The sequence below is a fragment of the Mesocricetus auratus genome, unplaced genomic scaffold (assembly GCF_017639785.1).
Source record: "Mesocricetus auratus isolate SY011 unplaced genomic scaffold, BCM_Maur_2.0 Super-Scaffold_100004, whole genome shotgun sequence".
NCBI lineage: Eukaryota > Metazoa > Chordata > Mammalia > Rodentia > Cricetidae > Mesocricetus > Mesocricetus auratus.
Window position 1 is genome coordinate 70,954,212 of NW_024429189.1, and position 14,746 is coordinate 70,968,957.

A 14,746-nucleotide genomic window follows, 5' to 3' on the forward strand; every position below is an offset into this window, starting at 1 on the left:
TATGGCTTGAGAGACAAAGTGTTCTTAAACATGGGAGGTCAGCAGAGAAGTGTATTTTATATCACCAAGGAGTTTAAGAAAAATTAGGGGAGGCAGAAGCTGATCTCAGTGAGCTGGAGGCCAGCTTTGTTTACATAGTAAGTTCCATGACAGCCAGGGCTGCATAGACTGACTCTGTCTCAAAAAAGAAAAAAAAGAAGGAAGAGGGAGGGAAGGAGGGAGGGAAGGAGGGAGGGAGGGAGGGAGGGAGGGAGGGAGGGAATCAGGATACATGCTAAAACCAAGAATGACTAAAGTATAAAGTGGTATCTCTATAGACCCAAAAGAATAGCAAGATAAAGTATGATGCACTATTTTATTCTACCAGATTTTTTTTTGTTTTTGTTTTTGGTTTTTTTTTTTTTTTTTTTTTTTTTTTTTTGGTTTTTCGAGACAGGGTTTCTCTGTGGCTTTGGAGGCTGTCCTGGAACTCGCTTGGTAGTCCAGGCTGGTCTCGAACTTACAGAGATCCGCCTGCCTCTGCCTCCCGAGTGCTGGGATTAAAGGCGTGAGCCACCAACGCCCGACTCAGATTTTGTTTTTTAACAGTGTGATGTATCCCAGGCTTATCTTAAACTCAATATATAACCCGATGACCCTAAACTTCTGATCCTCCTGTCTCTACTTCCCAAGTACTAGGATTACAGGCAACTGCTAACGTACAGGTGTTCATCACCACACAGCATTTTTATGCTATGCTGGGAATCAAACTTAGGGTCTCATTCATGCTAAGAAAGCAAGCATTCTACCATCTGAGCAGCATTTCCAATCCTATAAATACCATTTTGATGGGGGATGGGCACAGAGAGACAGACACGACCACAAAAAAAAAGGGGGGAAAAAGCCCAAAATATAATTTCTAAATAGTGATTTTTATTTTGACGTTTTGTCTTTTATGATTTGGTTTCTTTAAAATTCACATTCGTGGACTAGCCAGAACTGACTGGTACCTAGGCCAACTGTCATCAGAGAGGCTTTACCCAGATAGTGATGGAAACTAAGGCAGAGACCCACAACCAAACACTAGGCAGAGCTCAAAGAATCCTGTGAGAGGGGAGAACTGATCGTGAGACCCAGCAGTGTCAAGCACATCACAAGAGAACCCACAGAACTAACCTGAGCTCATAGGGGTTCACGGAGACTGAACCACCAGCCAGGGAGCCTGCACTGAACTGACCTAGGTCCTCTATGCTACAATTGTGCATCTTGATCTTCTTGTGGGACTCCTCCTAATAGGAGAGCAGGGGCTGGCTCTGACTCTATTGCCTGCTTTTGGGACCTATTCCTCCTAACAGATTGCCTTATCCAGCCTTAATAAAAGTGCCTAGTCTCACTGCAACCTGATATACCATGGCTGGCTGACACCCATAGGATGCCCAACTGTATTTGAAGAAAAGCAGAGGAGGAGGAGTGGATGGGGAGGGGTGGGAATACTAAGGAGGAACTGGGAAGAGGGGAGGAAGAGGAAACTTGGTAGGGATGTATTTAAAAAAAAAAGAATTCCATATATGTGGCAAAATGGCTCAGCAGGGAAAGGGGCTTGCTGCCACGCCTGATGGCCTGAATTTGATCCCCAGAACCCACATTGTAAAAGGAGAGAACTGCCAGGTGTTGGTGGCACACAACATTAATCCCAGCACTCTGGAGGCAGAGGCAGGCGGATCTCTGTGAGCTCGAGGCCAGCCTGGTCTACAGAGCGAGTTCCAGGACAGCCAGGGCTACACAGAGAAACCCTATCTCAAAAAACAAACGAAAAACTAAAACAAACCCCGGATCTCTGTGAGTTCAAGGCCAGCCGAGTCTACAGAATGAGTTTCAGGACAGCCAAAGCTACACAGAAACAGCAACAAAATTAAAATTCACATGTTCCTTATGAAATGAGAGAAAACCTTTTTTTTTTTTTTTTTGGTTTTTTTTTTTGAGACAGGGTTTCTCTGTAGCTTTGGAGGCTGTCCTGGAACTCACTTTGTAGACCAGGCTGGCCTCGAACTTACAGAGATCCGCCTGCCTCTGCCTCCCAAGTGCTGGGATTAAAGGTGTGCGCCACCAACGCCCGGCAAAATGAGAGAAAACATTTCTATGATATAATGGTTTCCTTGGGTGAGAAGCCACACTAAAGGCTCTGTACAAGCGATTTCAAAAAGTACATGAGTGTACAATGTATGAGTGGTACAGAATTTGCCTAGCTGTGGTAAGCCCTAGACTCCCCAGCATCCTCAAAATAAAACAAAACACAAAAACTGTCTGATTACCTAAAACAAACACACCAAAGAAAATCAGCTACAATCCCACAGTATCAGAGTGGCAGGGTGTGATTCATTCTGAACACAACCTCCTTCCCTAAACATAGGCTTTAGCAGGTCTTATATAAACAATAAAAGGGCTAGGCAGTAGAAAGAAATCAAGTTTCCCAAGGCAATAGGGCTTCACACTCTATCTGACGCCACCTAAGCCCCTTCCCTTTCTTAGCAGATCAGTTTGTAAGCTCTATGTTGCCAGACACATAATGGGATCCTAATTTTCAGAGTCTAGCATTTGTTCTTGTAGGGGAGTCCTTTGCCAGAACTTTACCATTACCAAGTAAGACCCTTTACCAAACTTTAATTCTAAGAGTATTACAACATCAGGAAGGTTGAGAACCACTGAGCTAGGTGAGCTGCTGCTGTATCCATTCCAGTACACATAGCAAGTACCCTGTACCAGGTAGGCATAACGAGGTGCACTGTCAAATATCCTGAATGAGACTCAGCTGGATATAGTATGAATCAATGGGCAAGCCGCAGTACATTAGGAGTCGAAGATTCGGGATTAACCCGCTTTAGTTCAAAGCCTACCACTGCTACCATGAACTGAGCAAGCTTCTCTGAAAGCGGTTTTGATACCCACCCTCTCTCGACTCTCCCAGTTAGAGGTACCTGCGTGTAGGAAAGAATCACGCACCCCCGAAATCGCTCAAGAAACCAGCCCCGAGAGTGTCTGCGTATCCGAGACCGGGATGTTTGTTGGGCGTCCAGGAGAGAGGAAGTCCGAAGATCCGGGCATTAGCCCGGACTGGGGCTTCCGTCCTCCAGCCAGCCTCGCAGGCCCGGAAAGGACACCGACTCACTCCTCAACATCTGAACCAGCCTTTCCAGAGTACCTGCGTCCGGAATTTACCCGAGCCCAGTCAGTCGCACAACGGAGGCACAGGAGGACACCGAGCTCCTCCGGATACCTACGCTTTTGCGGAGAAAACGCAGCCAGCTGAGCAGGCCTGGAGCCGGCAGCACGTGTAGACACTTAGACTGCCGCCAACACGTGCGCAAGCGCTCAAAAAGTGGGTGGGGACGACACACCCGCTAGCTCGATGGGACCTTCCTTTGCTTCGACGCTCGGTGATGACGCAGTATTCGACGTACGCTACGTAACGCGGGCAACTACGGTGGCTGCACACCAGCTTCCGGTCGCCATTGCAGTCACGCTGTGTATTATTTGTATGTGACCAAACAGCCTGGTTATGGCGGGCGGGAATAATCGTTTGGATATACGAGCGCTAGCAACAGGTATCCGAAATCATTGTACCCTGGGTGCACGAGGGAACAGCTATTACAAGCATGGGTGTCTTTTTAGACTTTTTTTTGTTTTGTTTTAGGAGTCAGGGTCTCTATTGTTTTGGAGGCTGTCAGTCCAGCCCGGCCTCGAACTCAGAGAGATCCGCCTGCCTCTGCCTCCCGAGTGCTAGACTTCACTTTTAATGACATCAAAGTAGACCAATGGCCGTTTTATTCATCTCACTGGACCTCCCAACGAGAAGCAGTCGGCGAAGCGGGGGCGGGGTTTTAAGTAGATGTGAACGACTGTGGGTTCCTCTCAGGTCCTTATCACGCTAAGTGCTCCGAAAACCCAACATCGGAACTTGACGCAATTATCTTCCCTGCAGTCCTGCAGGTTCGTCCACCCACATTTCAGCCTTCTTTTGTGCACAGAATACGTTATGACCACTCTCTTGGTCATAAGCTCTGATGTCTGAATTAAATTCCTTCCCCAATCCACTTAATAAAACTTTAGCCAAGTAGTTAATAGCCTGTTGATAATCACCAAATGGCCCTAGCTTAGGAAAATAAAACTACCAGTACTGTATAAAAGAGCAGTCCTATAAGCTTGACAGAAGCAATACCCAAAATTTTGAAATGACCTTTCAAAATGTCAGACTTAAAAAGTGAGCAAATGGGTAAATGTTACAGGATTTTCATTTTAAGGGGTTAAAAAACAAAGGGGGGGGGGGGGAATTTGGGTGACAAAAACTAGCCAGTAGAGAATCGATGACACCATAAAACATTGCGCATTTCTGGTCTAGAATGCCAAGGGTGACCACAGTGCTAGATGACCAAGCTGTAGAACCATGTGACTTTACCTAAGGACCACATCAAAGATAGCATTCAATACACTGCTCCCTATAAAGTGATTGGACCAACAACAGTTGGCAGAGTACTTGACAACCAAAAATCTTTAGTATGTTTGAGAGGATGGTACGGGCATGGCACTACACACCTGAGGAGTCTCTCCTCGACCACGTAGGCCCCGGGGGATCAAAACTCTGGTCAGGCTTGGTTACAAGTGTCCTTACCTGCTGAGCCATCAAGTACTTTAGTATGAGTTTTAAGTTGGAGAGGCTGAGGGCTTAGGTGTTTCTATACAGATAACAGAACTGACGAACTCAACAGTGCAAGTGGATTTAGGTCACCTTCATGAGCATACATGAAGCCCATTAACCAAGGACACTCAGTGGTGACAGGAGGTCTGATATCCTTGCACCACTGCCATCCTATGCCCCAGTTTTTGCTGCAAAGAATGAAATATACCTTCTAGATTTCAGTGTTCAACACTGCATTTAGGGCCTTTTAAATGGCAGTTTTATTGGATGGCCTGCTATCCCGACCCCAAACAATACATACACCATTTTAAAGTCTTCAATAGCTTCCAAATGTTGAGACAAAACTAAACAAAAACTGTCCTGATGAGTTGCCCCAGCCAAATCTTGCTAACACTTAAACCAAACAGCAGTCACTGAAGTGTGGGCCCCTTTGCGTCTCTTCAGTTTTATCCAGTTTACCATTCCTCATTCATGTATCTTAGTTCAATTAACTCTTTCGATGAAGTCTCTCCTGATCACACTGACTAGGGTGCATATTTATTATCAATAACCACACCTGAATCATGCCACTTACCACACACATTTGGCCCACCTCATCAGTGCCCAGACTGGCTTCTGTCACCATTGAATGGTTAACACTGGCCATAATACCTGGCAAAGGATACCCAAACATGCTAATAAAGGTTCAGGTTGTCTTCCTAAACATAGTACTTACAGAAAATTGGTCAAATAAAAATACCAAAAACTGACTTTTAAGTGCGTCTGGGAAAACTGCTTCTTTCAATGTTAGTGTGAGACAAAGGCTGCTGCAGGAAACTGGGTGAGCTGCGAAGCAGCTTATTAATATACAGTACTTCTAGTATCAAGTTTGAATACATACAGTCATCTAGCCTTTTTCTTTAAAAGACCAGACCCAGGATCTTCTCTCACAAAAAGCATTTTAGTTTTCCTTAGGATGTATGCAACTCAAGCTTTGCTCAAGGATTATGAGCAATCAAGTTGTCATATAATTTAATGAAGTTTAAAACATTCTCTAGTCTTTTCCAGGATGTTTTATAAATTCAAACTAGTAAAGGAAAAGCCTAATTGTTCTAGATTTCAATCCCATTAACTCCACGAAGGGAACATGCTCAAGGGCAGTACTGATTGAATAGAACTTATACTCAACAAAACTAAAAGTACTTAACTTAATAACTTAAGTGGGATACAAATTCAGAAGCTGAAGGTTGAAATGAAGGGCATGAGTTCAGTCATATCTATACCCATTTCCCTTAATCAGATGGACCACAGAAAATATAACGGACAATACATACAAATTGCCTGGTGCACAGACAAAGCTGCTCAACTATATTCTGCACTTATTAATTGGTTGTCAGCTAAGCACCTTAATGAATGAACCTGAGAATAAGCATACATTCTCATGTCTCCTTGAAGTCTATACAATAGCATTGTATGAGTACATATATGTTTATGTACATATATGGAGACAAAAGAACTATAGAATTAACTTACTACAATCATTGGAAGGTCATGTGTTTTAATATCAAGATATAATGATCAAGAGAAAGAAAAACTCTTCTTTTTTTTAGGAATATTTAGGGCCTGGTAATAAAATAGCCCTAAACAAAAAGTAACCAATCACATACTACCTTTAACAAAGTTTTTTTTTTGAGGAGGGGTTTCATTATACATGTAGTATATATACATACTAGAAATTATGCATGTACAAGATCTTTTATATTCTTACTACACTGTGTGACAATCATTTCCCTGTATTCTGCTAAAATATGTATTTGACTAAACAAAAGGTCTTCTGCATCTAGACAAGTAATTGCATCTTACACAAGATACTGAATATCAAAGTCAGGTCTTAATGCAATTACTTTAGTAGTTCTGTCCAGTGAGAAATTCCTTAAGAAACAAAACAAGGCTGAATTGCAATATTAAAAAAAGTTTTACATATTAAACCTGTAACGGTAGAATAACACCTAATTATATGGTACTCTTGAAAGGAATAAGCAACTCTTAAAAAAATGTCATCAAACTACACATTGTACACATACTTGGCCTACACTATGTGTAGGAGCCTGAAACAACATTCTCCACATTCACCTCAAAACTCAAATTCAATACTAAAGAACTTATTTTACTTTGATAATGATTTCTAAATATCATGAAATTATTTTCTACATATATAGCAAATTTATTTTCTGTAGTACTTTAAAAGTACACATCATCTAGGAATAATTCAATAGACCACAAATATTTTATGCATCCCACTAAAATGCAGCTAACATATGGTTGTGGTACATCCCAGGTTGATGTCATTTAAAGCACACAAGGGGAGGTGCTGACAAAACACTCTTGGCAAAAGTAAAGATAACCCTTCCAATATGATGTACCACAACCACACGAGAAAAGTCGAGAACTTATTTTATTTATTTTAAAATAAACATTGAAGCTTCCCCATTATCCGCCACCCTACAAAATTTTTGAATGTGGAATGTTCAACAGCCTAACCATTTTTAGTAGGCAACAAAACCAACAAAAACTCCAGTTGTCTAATGATGAATATCTGAGAATAATTTTGTTTTGTTGTTGAGTAACTGATTACCTGCATTTAAAAAATTGTGTGCTAAAGGCTAAAAGTAAAATTAATTTTCTGTACAGAAAACATTAACTTAGTAGCCTTTGCTTAACATAAGGAATTAATTCTCCATGAAGTAAAATGGAATGGGACAACAAGCAGCATTAAGTTCAGAGGCACACAGAACTAGTGATCAAACTGCTAGCACAAATTCCAACACAGAACAATTGGCTAAACACTGCTAAACTTTCCATCTCCATCAAACTGCACACTCTCCCTATGCATCTAAGGCAAAGAATCAACACTTTGAACGTAAATGTCTCCACAAGAAAAGAAGAATTCAATTAAGATGAAATCAGACAAAAAGATAAAAGTCCTTCACAAACAGCTGCTAGACATAACCACAAAGTCTGTGACACTAACAATGCGTGTGGTGAATCACTTTAGCTGCTAGCTGTGGAACACCAGTGGTTCAAGATACAACTTTTAGAAACATGTTTTATTGTTTTGCTTATACCATCATAACTGAAACTACTGTCTGTCATTTCCCTAAAACAGGGAAATCAATCTAAAACACATACTGGTGCTTTTCAAAAGATAGCAATTTTAAAAGGGTGGTAGCAGCAGGCATCCTTTTCTTTTAAGAACTTTCAGGCTGCAGAAGAAAAACATGTGACCAAAAGTGTTATGATTATCCATCCATTAGAGATTTTCATCAGTACCTATACCGATTTAAGTAACAATACAGAAGATTCAAGGATTAGTGACCACAATGCACATTATAGTGAGGAATGACAAACAGTACCAATCCTCATGTAAGTCACTGTTTCAGAGAAACTGTTAAGTGTTCAAAAGGTATCTAAGTAGTTCACATTGAATACAGAAGCAACCCATCCAGATTATACCCCATATTTGGTGCATATTTTTCCAGAAGAGCCAATCAAAGCCTAATTTGCATTTTGTCTTTGTCTTATGCCATATTCGCTACTAAAAAGCAATTTACATGTGTTTTTAATCACAGTTGTTTGGCCAGATGACTAGTGCTATGTCAAGGCTGATAGCCAGCTTCACTTGTGTGATTAAGGACCCATGCATAATTTGGTATGCTTCTAATCAGTCGGTGCTCCAATTTAACGGGAAAAGCTGTGAAATGCAGTTGTTTTGCCAAACCACACTCCACTCCTCCTTCCATCTTCCTTTCAAGGAAAATGCTTTAACTTTGTCAATTACCATTGAATAATTCTAGGGCTGATTGTAGATTTTATCCAATATCAAAAAGTCAAACTTGCTTTTTGTTTTTCAAGCCACTTCAAATAACTGTGGAGATATTATCACCCATGAGTATATAATGTTTTACTCCTAAGCAAGGGTGAGGAATCTGAGTATCGTGTGCAAGGCTCAAGATGACGCTTAGGACAGAACATGCAGAGTAAAAATTGTTTCCTTCCATATCCAGGTAATATAAAGCTGACAATTTGTAGTCCTGTCTTTATGGGATGAACAGTCCCTTTACAATAAGTTTCCTGAAAGGGAGAACAAATAGATAATAACTCTTCTGGTAACATATTATGGTACACTGGCCAGTGTGTTTTTGGCGATTAAACATAATCCTGTGAATCACATTAATTCACTTGCTGAGTGTTCATTTGCGGCATCCCTCTGTTGGGTCTTGGGGGCCCTCCACGACCTAGAAGACAAAAATGGCATTTGATTTTTCTTTCAAGTATTACGTGTTTTGCCTTCAAGCAGAGTTTCATCTGAAGTCAAGAAGCATGTGGGCAGCTTGTCAGCACATTATTAGGCCTAAGAGGCCAATTCTTCAGTGTTCAAGTTTCACCTGTCCTGGGAGTTGTCATGGTATCTAGCTAAAAGAAGAGTTGAGCTAATGGAGTATTCCACCAGTACTCATTCATTCATTCATTCAACAAGTATTTATTGAGTGCCTACTATGTGCCAGGCACTGTCATGAGGCGTTGGGAATAGATACAGCAGTGAAGACAGACAAGGTACCTGCTCTCATGGAGCTTACATTCTAATGTACACGCTAGCTTACATTTCAATAGTAAGTAACATCATACTATCAAAATTAATAAAAGCACCAGAATGAACAGACCTTTTTACCTAAACTGTTAAGAAACTATATAACATTCAAAATTGTATAGACTTGTAACAGGTAAAATAACTTTTTACATGCTGTTAAAACATATTTTATCTATCAGTTAACTCAACTTTCATAGAATGCGCTACAAGGTGGGAGAAGAACACAACCCACATTCACATGCAAATACCTTTGATACTTCAAGTCAGTATTTCCCAAGTGACCTGCTAACTTTTTAAAGTACTTCCATAATGCTTGATTGCTAATAGCATTCAAATTAAAGTACTTTATAATTCCTCCTTAATATACATTTTATACAAGTCATGGCCAGCCAATAACTGTTAGAAACCTAATTCTTTAACCTCCCTTAATCAGAGAACCATTTAGAACTTCAGATTACATGAAATGCTGTCTGTAATTAATTGTTCAACAGATTAACTTCCTGCCTAGGTGAGAAATTATTTTCCACACTTGAAAGACAAGTGAAACAAAAGACTAAACTTCTAATGTTTAATGCTAATGCAATTAAGTTGTAAAGAATTTGGAAGTTCTATTTAAACATCAGAAATACATTTGATATTTAGGTTGCTAACATTGGTCTTAAAAACATTCAAATTACAATTAGTTTGTCACTTCTAAATGGTTCTCTAGATATACCTGTGGCTTATCTGGCCTAAAGGGCTTTTGAGCCTAAAATATAATATGCATGTTTCAAAAATCAAAGAGGGTAATAAATTTATATAAATGTTCAATCTCATTCCAAAAATGTCTTACAAAAAGTTTCAGTAAGTACTTCCTAAAAACATTTAGCAGGTTTTAAGACCTGAAAAATAAATTTCCAGTTGGAAAACACTTTTCTGAGGCAGAGAAAATGTTCGGATTTTCAAGACAATAACAGGGATAGTCAGTCAAAAATTAAAATTTGGATTCAAGATGAAATTTTAGAAACAGAGCATTTCATTTAATCTTTAGCAACAAGTCGGGAAAAGATAAATGCACTCCTAACATATAACCTACATGCAGTCTATGAACAGCTCTTCCAAGGCCAGAACAGAAGCTCCACATAGGAGCTAGGATCACCACCACAAAATATTACCTCGTGGGGCTCCCCGTGGTCCACTCTGCCCAGAGCCTCGCTTGAAATTCTGCTGATATCCATCCTAAAAGACAAGCTAGTTAGTATTGAAAAGGAAAATGATTTTGTATACCTATACCTAGTCTCATAGCTAACACTAGCAGAATACCCAACTCCTCCTAGACATCTAAGTTACTCTGTTCTTACTATGCTTCTATTAAACTCAAGAATGTTTACATTACCACTTATAGCAATCTACAACTGTTTACAGATGAGTGTTTGTTAAAAACAAACAAAAAATAACAGCCATCACTTTTAGAACAAGGTATATTGGACACCAGAAAACTAAGCCCAAATCACTTAGTTACCAAGATCCACCATATGTTTACATACCCGCTGGTAGCCAGAATAGTCCCGGGGAGCACTGAACTGAGACTGTGTATAGCCACTATTTGGAGTGTTTGAGAACGAAGGGCGGTAACCATCATATCCTCCTATTTAAGACAAGGAAATAATTTACTTTTTCTTACAAGGACTCTGGCTTTCTTAAAGGGAAGCAACACTACTTAAAATGAATTCCCTGTCTTGATTCCATCTGCTTATCAATATAAGTACCACCTGTTTTGTCCACCTACGAATGAGCACACACACCTAAACAAACTGGTAATACAGACAAACCTATAAACAAACACCTGTGTAACAACTCAGTGTTTTCTCTCCCAGTCATTTAAAAAACTGGTCAAAATAAGCCAGGCATGATGGCACACGCCTTTAATCCCAGCACTCAAGAGACACGTGCAGGGAGATCCGATCCGAGTTTGACGCCACACACATGTAACACACTTCCAACCTCAAATGCTTAAATTACTCATTAAGGGACTAACACAGAGAGGCAACTCTTTCCCAAAAATCATGGGACATGATTCTACAAATTATAAGACTCGAAACACCACAAAGTAATCAGAACTTGCTTTATTTGTTTACCTCTAAATCCATTGGCAGGTCCCCTGTATCCATTCATCAAGCCTCTGGCACCACGAGACCCTCCTCGGGACACACCACGACTGTTGTAATAAGGCTGACTGCTACGTGGAAACCCACTGTTCTGCTGGGGGGGCTGCTGGTGGTTACCAGGCACTTGATGGGTCTGGTCCTGGGAACCATGGTAAGTGCCAACCACTGTTAAAGGAAAATATACATACATAAACCCAGAGTTCATTACTGTTCTTTTTCCCACATACTTTCTGAATTATACAAAATATTCTATATTCTATTCTCAAAGTTCAATTATTCAAATAAATTTCCTATTAATAAAAAACTATAACACTAAAAAGACCCTACTTCTCTCATTAAACTAAAGTGGGTGTTTTCCCCAATAGTAATTCTAGACCTTGGAAAGCAGAGCTTCCAATGCCATTCTTCCACACATACAGTTGGAAAAGGCTCTATATTACCAACACCTTCTGAAAGTAACTGTCCTTTTAACAAAAGTAGACGCCATAATTCACAAAATTAATGATGAAATAGTTTATGTCATTTTTTCATTATAAACCTCCTTAATAATAAGCTGATTTCCCTTGGCACACAGTGAAACACACAAAAGCATACTCATTGTTAAGTGGCTATATAAAAATAAAGTCATCAGTTTTGTAACTGAAACATTAGATTTTCAACTTACATCTTTTGGTGCCTATCTAAAATGACAAGTAGTGCTAAATGGTACTAACCCTTACTGGAAGGGCTGGTCCTAAGAAGGCTAATTTTACTTTACACCCACCACCCCGTCTCACACACCGCCACTTTGAAGCGTTATACAAAGTCAAACATCAAATACTGATGTATATTATCTGATTATTATTTGAGTGTATATAATTCACAGGAGAGGGGGAAAAATCCTAAGTACGTTGGAAGTTGAGGAAAATAACCGAACCAAAAATGACCTCAAACTGTACCTCCAACACCACCAATACCTGGAAATTTAAGTCATGCACCCCCACCCACCCACTCACCCTCCCCAAGAAATTCCAGACAGTACTTTTTCTCTGCCATGAAAAAAGCCACAAAATGCCTATGCAGAGAAAAATCAAGGATTATGGTTCCTTTCAATCTACTTAGCTATACTATATATTACTCATGACATAATCTATACAGATTATCCTTGATTATATACAACATAAAATTAAGCAAATGTCAAATACAAATTAATTTACTACGAATTTTCAAATTATATTTTTGCTGTTGTCTTGAGACAAATTTCACTACGTAACATATAGGCTGTCCTTGAACTCTTCTGCCTCAGTTTCTCAAGGACTGGATTATAAATATGCACCATCATACCTACCATCAAATCACACCTCCCCACACCCTTTGGTTTTTCAAGACAAGGTTTCGTCCGGTGGTAGTAGCACACTACTTTAATCCCATCACTCAAGAGGCAGCGGTAGGCAAAGCTTTGTAAGGTTAAGGCCAGCCTGGTCTATAAAGCTATACAGAGAAACCCTATGTCAAAAAACCAAAACACAGTGTTTCTCTGTATAACAGACCTAGCTGTCCTGGAACTTGCTCTGTAGACCAAGCTGGCTCTGAACTCACAGAGATCTGACTCTCTGTGCTAAGCTGTATGCCACCATTGCCCAGCTATCACCACATTTTTATCATTAAGAATTGTATTAAGGTTCTCCAGAGAAGGCTCAGCAGTTAAGAGCACTACCTGTTCTTCAAGGGGATCTGAGCTAATTACCCTGCCACCCATATGGAGGGTCAAAACCATCTGTGACTCCAAGAATTCAAAGTCGTCTTCTGACCTACTCCGGCAACAAGGAAAGTACATGGTACACAAACATGCAGGCAAAACTCCGACACGTAAAATGATATTCTGCTATACTCATGGATTAGTGCCTAGTTCGACTGTCAGAGAGGTTTCACCCAGCAACTCATGGAAACAGATGTGGAGACCTACAGCCAAACACTAGGAGTAGTTCAGGGACTCATAAACAAAGAAATAAAAACAAAAATAGTAACAGGTATATAAATCAAACATCTAATGCTAATAAATCATAAACTTTGTTGTTTGAGAACAAAAATTTCACAATGTAGCCCTGACTAGCCGGAAAACTAGATGTCCAGGCTAGCCTCAGACTTAAGAGATTCACCTGCCTCTGCCTCCTGTGTACCGAAATTAAAAGTCATACATGACATCACCATGCCTATAAAGAAAATTTTCACCAAAATAAATTAATAAATGAAAACAAAAACTTGATCTTTATTTCAGTAGAGCGGGATTTCTATTTATTTGCTTATAAAGTAGAATATGGAAAAGCCAAGCCAGACATAGTGGTGCATACCTTCACAATCAGAATTCAGAGACAGAAAATCTGTGTATTCCAGGCCAGCCTGTTCTATAAAGAAAGTTCCAGGCACTGTCTCAAAAGATTTAAAAAAAAAAAAAAAAAAAAAAAAAAAGATTCTTTGCCAGGTACTTTTTCTCATACAGGAACAGAACAAGTTACTAATTAGATTTTATTCAAATTAATACCAGTCCTAGGACACACCAGGGAATTTTCCAGACACAAGGGATCAGTTTTGTCCACTTTAAAGTTTTATTACTCTAATAAAAGATGAATGAGTGTTGGAAGTAAGTATTCATGAGGCAACACTTGCATCCAGCACTGAAAGAAGTCAAAACCCAGGAAGTGCACAGGAACTAAGGGGATTATACTGTAGTGACTACAGTTCATAGAAACAGTTCAGAACTGGTGAGCTGGCTCTCGCATAAAAGGGTTTGCCCCAAAAGCCTATGACTGACACTACAAGAAAAGAACTGACTCTAAAGTTGTCCTCAGGATGCCACATGCATACCATGGAACATGTGTGCATATGAACAATGTAAGTTTTACTTTTTAACAAGATTTTTAAAGTGCATGTGTTTTGCCTCTGTGTAAGTGCATTGTGTATGTATAAAAAAAAAAACTCCTAAAAATTATGACCCTACTGGCCAAAAAGGATTTCAATGTAATCTACCAATTTCAGTCAACAAAAGTTTTTGTGAGCCAAGCTGGGCAGTGGGGCACACGCCTTTGATTCCAATACTCGGGAGGCAGAGACAAGCAGATCTGAGTTAAGAGGACAGCCTGGTCTACACAGAGCCAGTTTCCAGGACAGCTGGGGATAAAGAAACCCTGTCTAAAAAGATCCAAAAGAGACTAAGAACCAAGCCAACCTATTGCTTCTAAGCTTGTAAGTGGCCTACTGCCAACCAAATACCATGGTAGTAAGCTACATAAAAAATAGCAAGAGGATTATATAATTCAGTAA

At 39.9% G+C, this 14,746-nt stretch overlaps 2 protein-coding genes across 4 annotated transcripts in view; both read right to left on the reverse strand.

Annotated features, from left to right (window-relative positions):
• The window catches only part of Nat10 (N-acetyltransferase 10), a 42,879-nt gene extending 39,463 nt beyond the window's left edge, over positions 1-3,416 (reverse strand). Inside the window, exon 1 of one of the 3 annotated variants that reach the window (XM_040745936.1) lies at positions 3,258-3,416. The gene's annotated coding sequence lies outside the window, so the exon portion shown is untranslated. The other 2 variants (XM_040745937.1, XM_040745938.1) reach the window with 2 other exon arrangements.
• Positions 3,417-7,088: 3,672 nt separating this feature from the next.
• Caprin1 (cell cycle associated protein 1) overlaps positions 7,089-14,746 on the reverse strand; it is a 34,155-nt gene continuing 26,497 nt past the window's right edge. Inside the window, exons 16-19 of the mRNA XM_005064846.4 lie at positions 11,417-11,611; positions 10,826-10,926; positions 10,454-10,517; positions 7,089-8,946 (exon numbers count right to left, since the gene is read on the reverse strand). Of these exons, the coding sequence (XP_005064903.1) occupies positions 8,882-8,946; positions 10,454-10,517; positions 10,826-10,926; positions 11,417-11,611 (425 nt within the window). The 3' untranslated portion in view covers positions 7,089-8,881. The remainder of the gene's footprint in view (positions 8,947-10,453; positions 10,518-10,825; positions 10,927-11,416; positions 11,612-14,746) is intronic.